Consider the following 8,501-nt stretch of genomic DNA (forward strand, 5'->3'; position numbering starts at 1 on the left):
TATATATAATCTGTATATAGCTTCCATAGATATTTATTTTATAACCTCTTACAATAACTCTGTTTATAAAACCCATTTATAGTCCATGCAAACATAGTCTCTCTACACATGTAAATATATATATATATATATATATATATATATATATATATATATATATATATATATATATATATATATATATATATGATCGGTATAACTACAATATCACAGTAATCAACAACCTAAAATTGTGTTCAAATTTGATGGATGCAAAAGCAATACAAAGCTGTACAATCAAAGGCAAAAAACCCAAAATTATCTACACTAGGGCAATGACTATGAAAGGCAAAATTACTAAGAAAAAATGTAAACGTTATGACAGTCCAAAAATCCTACAACTAAAAAAATATATAACTAAAAATATTAAAATGTATGTATCTTTGATATAGGCATACGTTTGATTTTTTTTTTCTGCAATTCTGTGCTCTTTCCAGCAGATGACGCCCTAGACGACTGCCTGTCTCGCCTGTCGCCAAAGCCAGGCCTCTGCCTATTGGAGTGGCAAACCTTCCTGGCCAAGAAATACTGGCTATGAATGTATTTGAATTCACTGTTTAACCTTTAATATGCAACTTGAATGTATGTGGCATAACTGCAACCCAACCACGACAACTGTTTCATTCCTAACTGACACCCAAACAAGGAAGGCATTTATAATAGAAAGAGACAAAATGCCAGCAAAGGATTGGTGGGAAGATCAGGGAAGGTCATTTCATTATGAAAAGTTATTTAAGGCTGCAAAATAATTGAGAGGCGGTCCATCTGCTAGCAGAAAAAATAAACTATTCTAAACATTTACAACAGGTTTAGATCAAAGCATATTATGAGTGTTAAGAAAAGAAAGGGGAATATCTTACGTTGGGGAATTCAGATGTATCACTGGCAAAGAAAATAGACAATGGATGCATACCTTAGACTAAAAAAAGTTAAAAATAAAAAAAAACCTTCAAAATCATGAGGTACAAAGTCTGTAATAGTTAAAGATGTACAAACCATAGTGGTAAAGCTATTTCTTTTTACTACACCAAATATCTTATTTACTCACATCTCTTGTGGAAGTAACAGAAGTAGGTAAAGAAGAAATACTGATGAGTCATTTTTTTTTGGTATTAAGAGTGAAAACTTGTGCTGTTCTTTTGTTTCTCAAATAATCGGTTATTAACGGCTTTTATTCATCCTCACTCTGTTAACAGTGGATTTGCAGAGAGGTCTTCTTTTACCAGTTATTAAGACCTTCTTCTCAGCCCTTATTTAGTAATGGTAAGATCATTTTAATTTTTTTAGATGATTTTTAGATTTTAGATTTCTACATAATTTACTCTCACAAAAATATTTACATAAATGTTTTGTGTTTAAAAGTAAATAAAATAATTATGTCCCCTCTGAAAGTCTCTGGTAAAATTACCAGGCATAAGAAAAAAATCCACTGCATATATTTCCTTACTACTTTATTTAGTGCCCCTAACTAATGTGAAACCTGCTGTTGCAGAAATNAATTCGTACAGGTAAACTGATTTATAGTCAAGTCATTGATTTTGCAGGATTCCCTCTTCTTGACTGAGCCTGTAGCACATTTTTTCATTACATTTTGTAGCAATCTTTCATACCAATTAATTTTTGCAAAGTTCCAAACTAGTAAATATTAATATTTAACAATATTATTAACATGTTTAACCTTTGCACGGACATAGAGTACATTATTTTACTGATTTGTTGAGTATCTTTTCATTGATTTACACCTGTAATGTGACCTCTGATGTCAGTTTTCCTCACATCATGTCTTTGAATGTTCAGGATCTCCAGGGGTATAGGAGGGTACCTTGGCGGGTGTGGCTGTGTCGTTTGGGGGCCTTGTTGTCATTTGGTCTCCTCCTGATAGTCTTTCACTGGTGGCCACGGCTTGGTGTCCTTGCCCGCTGCTGCTCCTGCTCTCTGGCTTTGGCAGATTTTGTGCTGATAAAAGTAAGTGAAATAAAAGATATACGCATTAAAACTGAAAGAAAAACTATCATTAATGTAAAAATTCTAATTAATATTCTGTAGTGGTGATAAATACATACTGGATAATTCTTATTTGTACTTTATTACTTTTTTCTAAGAGATAAAACAAAATTTTATTTCTGTTTGTGATCAAAGTATTTTTGAAGTGAATTGAACTTTCCATTAGGACAGTCACGGTCAGAAACATGTTGTGGAGGTGCTCACTGAAGAGATGGAGGAGGGGAGGTGAGCTTGAGGTCTCTATTTTTTACACACATATATATACACAACTGTGCTGACTCAGCTATTTCCTCCAGTTTGGATGAGTTCTTGTTGCAGTGGGAGGAGGATGAGTGGAGAGAAACAGTTCACCTGCAACAGGAAGAGGTCAGAAGGGTTTTCTGTTCATTCTCTATATAAAATATTTTTTTCAATTAGAAAGATAATTTGAAATATTTTGCCCAGACTTTAAAGCAGCTTATGCTGTGTTTTAGAGAACGATGCTGTGCTACTTCCTGTTTGAAGGTCTACGATACATCTGGCTGGATAGGAGAGAAGATTTCTGCCCAGCTAGGTACTGAAACCGGAAAGTCTACAACTAGGGAGAACTAGAAGAATAGTCTCTATTGATAAAGTCCCAATAGTTTTATATATATATATATATATATATATATATATATATTTGGATGGTTGGAGTTATATCAGATAAGAAGAAAAAATATTAAAGAGGAAAGTTAATACAGTGTTAATGGCTCATCAATAATGAATTAGGTTATTGTATTTGCAACACTGCAAACCTCTCCCATGCCTCTCTTTAGTGTTCTCACTGAGGAATGGACTTGCAGAGCTTTGTTTGATTTTCAAAGGGGGCTAAGTCATCAGGAACAGAGCTCGAGGTATGACAAGATGGAAATGTTGGTAATGATATACAGTATGGCTTTCACCTGCTTTTTCCTAGATTAATGTTCATTTCTGCTTAGGAGACGCCTGTTTGGGGACAACATTATTGATGTACCTCTGAAGTCTTACATGAGACTTCTGATTGAGGAGGTGAGCTTGGAAAAAATATACTTTACATCATCTTGATATGAATAACCTCTACAATTTACAAAAACCCAACAAAAATCCAAGTGTTCCTGATCTACCTGATGTTGTATAGGATTTTTTCATTAGCATTTTTAACATAGCACCAAGCAGCAAGTTTATCGTCTTCATCAAGACGTTAGTGAGCCCCAGTTGCAACAAAATAGATGCTCCATTTGTTTGAGCCTCCATCTATTGAGGTAAGCAGTGAGAAAATAGAGCCTTGATTGGATAGCATGCCAAAATATGTCACTTCCACCAAGGCTAAACCTCTTAGGGGGGTCGATGGTGCAGGGGCAGTTTGTGAAACTAGCTGCTCAATGCTGATTGGCAAACATACTTTTCTGATTTCTGACTAACAGTGGTCAGAAAGGTACTGTAGGAGGTTTTCCTCATGAGTTGAGAGGGAAAAGTGATCTTTTAATCAGAAAAGTAATTTTGTGCTGAATTCTTAGAGAGCGCTTCACTCAGTTATGTTAGTAATTACTTTAAGTTGAATTCAGTAACATAGGACTGATTTATATAGTTTTAGTTCAGATTAAAATAAGTCTACTGAATAATAGAAATAATTTATAGAGTCCATCCTCAACATACTTGAAGTATTTTTAATCACTACTTGCCTGCCAATGTTGATTTTCCTCTCTCTCACCGTGTATCAAAGCATCAATATGCAATTTGTCTTTGGTAGCAGTTGGTAGCGTAGTTCAAGGAGTGGGCTGATGCACTATAGCATCTTACCTGGGGCTAAGCCCCCAATTATAAGGTTCTAAAGACGTCCCTGATTTGCAAGTCTTAAAAGGGGATTAAGCATTGAACTGAGAGTATCCTGAAAGTATCTTTTTTTCCTATAGTTTTAAAGGCTCACGGATATAAACAAAAACAGAGGTGGGCTCACTAGCCTTAAATCTGCAAAAGTCAGCAATAAGGTGGATAATGAATATAGTGTGCTGGTATTTAATTAAAACATATAAAAACACACATATAAAGCATAGTGTAGTATATAAACTGCTGCAATCAATTCACTGTTATTTGTTTCTCCAGATCTGGGAACACAAAGTACAGGGAATTTGTTGTGAATTCAATTCAGTTCAATTCAATTTAGTTTATTTACATTGCGCCAATTCACGACATGTCATAAAAATGCGCTTTACAGGAGACAATTCAACCAGATCATACAGTCAGATTGGATGTTACCAGATACATCTGGTAAAATAGATAATATAAATATGAAATTACCAACAGTTGATTGGTTAAATTATATGCCGCAAATTACTTTTTTTCCTCATATTTTATTTTCTTGTATTGTGTGGAAAAAAACATTTCAAAAATTTTCACGGTAGTGGAAATAAACTAATTTTGCCAAAATAAAAATCCAAAAAGGGCATTAATTGGGGTTGGACAGTGGCATCACATGATATTTTGACTAGTTGGTGCAACTAGTTGGTGCAACCAGTGTGTTTTGTGAGGAAAAATGACAACAAAAACAACATATTTAAGAATGTAAGCTTTGATGAAAAAGATTTTTCTTGGGTTTGTTATGACCTGCATTGTTTTCAATTAACCCGACTTAACTTTGAAAGGAAGGTTAAGTGTCTTGGGTATTTAGTTAATTCTTCTAAAGAACACAGAAGGGATGTCTACTGGAAGACAAAAAAGTGAGGGCTTTGAATAGGAAATGTTTCCAATTACCACATTTTTTGATGGAGTACAATAACTATACATCTGTCACTTCACAAATCTGGTCTTAGCTGAATAATTAAAGACTACATTTAAATGGGGAAGATTGAATGTTTCCCCCTTTCCACCCTGCAGATTCTCAACCCATTTTATGTATTTCAAGTGTTAAGTCTCGTGCTCTGGATGAATGATGACTATTACTATTATGCTGGATGTATATTCTTCATCTCAGTCTTCTCCATCATTTTTTCACTCTATGAAGCTCGAAAGGTGAGCCCTAAGAACGTATGTCTAAATTTGAGATTCAATTTGATTAATCATTAGAATACTGTTTATCAGCTTTAATTCTTATAACCTCACAGCAAAGAAAAACTATTCGGGACATGGCCAACTCGGTAACAGAAGTCAAAATACGCAGAGAATCAGGGGGTGAGTTTACAACAATGTTCTCAAATTATAGCTTATTTCAGTGTAATCAAGTCAGAAGACAATTTTAGTTGATGATTTTGGTTGAAAGTAAATACGGTATTATGTTTTTTTTAAAGCTGATTCTGTATCAAAACCCAAGCTACTTCATTAATCCTTTCTGTGCTCTTATAGAGGAAGAAAGTGTGAGCTCTGAAAAGCTGGTTCCTGGTGACTGTTTGATCATCCCTGAGGAAGGTCTGGTGCTGCCATGTGATGCTGCCCTGCTGGTGGGGGAGTGTCTCGTCGATGAGAGCATGCTTACAGGTGATAAGGGGTTTCTAAGTTTTGCACCAGCCAGTAGTCATATTTTTGTTTTGTTTTTATAAATTCAAAATAATCAGGCCTAAAATGCATTATTACATGATTATTTGTTTTGACATTGGTTTATTTAACAAGAACTTGATTTAGTTTTGTTAGTAAGAACTCCAAGCCCTAGCAAAGACATAGCTAGAATATTGGCAATGCTCAACTATTTGTTTTACTAAAATGTGGCTCAAGGATCATATCTCGGTTTTCAGCGTCTTTCTGCTAGTCCTGGGTTGGCAGTGCAGATGAACACAAGATAATTATATCCAGGAAGTGTAACTGTAAAGACTGAACACTGCAGACCAGATATTGAACTGGTAGTTTTTTTTTTACATATTATTTGCCCAGAGAATTTAACAGTGTTTTCTTGCTAAGCTACAGAAAAAAAAAACTGCCAAATACATTTAACTGGTTATTGTAATCACACCTCACACTCTGCTACACTGCCAACGTTTCAACAGTTTATGAGCTGCTGTACCACAGAAAACAATACTTTTGACTTGTTTTAAGCAAATGTCAAGAACTCATACATATCTCAAGTAAGGTCTCCTCTTGGGAAATTGGTTAACAATGTTGTGTAAGCCACTAAGACAACCTGCATAAAAAATGTAAGGAGATGGTCACAGGAAGCCAAAGAAGCCCTGGAAGTTTCTTTTGAGGCTACAGACTGGGCTGCACTTTGTCAGCCACATGGAAAGGACATCAGTACAATGACTGAGTGTTTGACTGACAACATTAACATCGGTGTAGATAACACCATCCCTTCCAGAAGTAAAAATGTTCCCAAATAATAAACAAATGATCTGAAGGAATTGCTTAAAAAGAAAAAAAACAAGCATTTCAGAAGGAAGATGGGGAATTAATTATGAGTATACAGGGGAAAAAAACGTCAAGATAAGATAAAGCAAGAAGGCATACATGAAGACATTGGAAAACCAGCTCCAGCAGAACAATATCAGAGATGTTTGGTCAGGAATGAAGAAGAGCACAAGCTTCAAGCAGAAGAATGATCATACAGATGAAATTCTGGACTGAGCCAATGAACTGAATCCATTCTTAAAGAGGTTCAGTTAAGGAACAAGCTCAGCATCCCTTTCACTTGCCTACAGACACATGAACATCCTGCCCTCCTCTGCCATTGACTCTTATGTTGAGTTTGTTGTCCGCCAAATTAGAAGATAGTGCTTTTCTCTCTGCCTTTCACATGTCTGTCTACAAGAGAAGTAAAGAGGCAACTGGAGATACTGAATCGTAATAAGTCACCAGGTCCTGATGGAGTCAACCCCAGAGTCCCAAAGGCCTTTGTAGACCAGCTCTATGGGATTCAACAGCACCTCTTGAACTTTAGTCTGTCCCTGAAGACAGTTCCAGTGATGTGGAAGACCTCCTGCCTTGTTTCAGTACCAAAGAAAACTCAGCCAACAATCCTCAGTGACTTTAGGCCTGTTGCCCTGACATCCAAGCTCATGAAGGTACTAGAGAGACTTCTGTTGGTTGACCCCAGCAAACAAACAAGGAATCATTTGGACCCCCTGCAGTTTGCCTATCGCCATTGTGTTTGAGTTTAAGATGCCATCATACACCTGCTTCAACAAATCAAATGTCATTTAAACATGGACTCTGAGTCCATGGATATCTGAGGTTCAAGTTCTTTGATTTCTCCAGTGCATTTTACACCATTCAGCCTGACTTGCTTTGTGAGAAACTCCAGACTCAGGTGGAGGCATCAACTATCACCGGGATCAAACACTACCTGACAAACAGGCCACAGTTTGTTAGAATGAAAGGTCTTTTAACTCTGTTCACTTCTGACTTCCAGTACAGGGAGCTAGTGAAAACCTTTGTGGCAAGGTCTGGAAACAATCACCTGACCCTGACTGTCAACAAAATGAGAGAAATGATTGTAGATATAGAAGAAGGGAAAACAGGAACAATTTCAACCCTTTTAAAATCATGGAAGAAGAAGTGGAGGTGGTGGAGGTGTATCAATACCTTGGAGTTCACCTGGACCGCAAACTTGAGCAAGTACACTCTGCTTCCTTAGCAGAGTGTACTTGCTAAGTAAGGTTAGGTCTCTCTGCAATTGCAGCAAGATGCTACATATCTTCCATAAGCCGGTTGTGGAGAGTGTGATCTCTTGTATCATCTTCTGAAGTAACAGTATCACTTTAAATCTTAACAAGCCAATCAAGAACTTTTTGGCATCATGAAGAGGGCTATGGAGATGATTTCACGAAGTAAAATTCTTCATATAGTGAAGAACATCATGGACAGCAGTGAACATTCTCTTCAGAAGATTGTTAAACAAAAGGGTGTTTTCAGTAGGAGGGTTCTCCAGATCTGGTGCAAGACAGACCACTGAGAACGCATAAAAATGTGGTAAATGCATAAAATATTTTTATTACATTTAAAAAGTGTTTTCTTGTACACAACTCTCTTATATTTGCCTCAGAAATTTTGAAAATAGAACAGAATATACCCATTAACCACGAGTTTTTTTATGTAAGATTTTTTTAATTTGGGACCCACTTTGACCTGACTTTAAATACTGAATAAGTCTAAAATTAACAGATTTGCTTTTTTATTCTTTGTTTAGGGGAAAGCATATCAGTACTAAAAACCCCGCTGCCAGATGGTGATAGTATCTACAGCTCAAAGACTGCGCTCAGACATACTCTTTTCTGCGGCACTCATATCATTCAGGCAAAGGGTGGAAACGCAGTTGCAGTGGTCACAAGTACTGGTAAGTAGAGGAAACATGGCTTGTCTGCTTTTTAATTGAGGAGTCTTATAAAAGGTGCTGGTGTGTAAGTGCTGACTTCAATAAACCTCATAAAGATTTTTATAAATAGATTAACCTTTTAACCTTTTACAGATACCTAATTTCTTAGTGACATCATATTGTTAATTTCAGTAATTATTCCAGTAGTCAGCTACTTGTTTAT

At 36.1% G+C, this 8,501-nt stretch overlaps 1 protein-coding gene across 1 annotated transcript in view; it reads left to right on the forward strand.

Moving 5' to 3' along the window:
* The first annotated feature begins 1,225 nt into the window (after window positions 1-1,225).
* LOC107092892 (probable cation-transporting ATPase 13A2) overlaps window positions 1,226-8,501 on the forward strand; it is a 27,734-nt gene continuing 20,458 nt past the window's right edge. The window contains exons 1-11 of the mRNA XM_015387591.1: window positions 1,226-1,302; window positions 1,837-2,004; window positions 2,210-2,268; window positions 2,340-2,409; window positions 2,517-2,596; window positions 2,841-2,918; window positions 3,003-3,072; window positions 4,918-5,052; window positions 5,145-5,211; window positions 5,383-5,514; window positions 8,153-8,299. Coding sequence (XP_015243077.1) covers window positions 1,300-1,302; window positions 1,837-2,004; window positions 2,210-2,268; window positions 2,340-2,409; window positions 2,517-2,596; window positions 2,841-2,918; window positions 3,003-3,072; window positions 4,918-5,052; window positions 5,145-5,211; window positions 5,383-5,514; window positions 8,153-8,299 — 1,009 coding nt within the window. The 5' untranslated portion in view covers window positions 1,226-1,299. The remainder of the gene's footprint in view (window positions 1,303-1,836; window positions 2,005-2,209; window positions 2,269-2,339; window positions 2,410-2,516; window positions 2,597-2,840; window positions 2,919-3,002; window positions 3,073-4,917; window positions 5,053-5,144; window positions 5,212-5,382; window positions 5,515-8,152; window positions 8,300-8,501) is intronic.

Source organism: Cyprinodon variegatus, unplaced genomic scaffold (assembly GCF_000732505.1).
Source record: "Cyprinodon variegatus isolate N-32 unplaced genomic scaffold, C_variegatus-1.0 Scaffold399, whole genome shotgun sequence".
Taxonomy (NCBI): domain Eukaryota; kingdom Metazoa; phylum Chordata; class Actinopteri; order Cyprinodontiformes; family Cyprinodontidae; genus Cyprinodon; species Cyprinodon variegatus.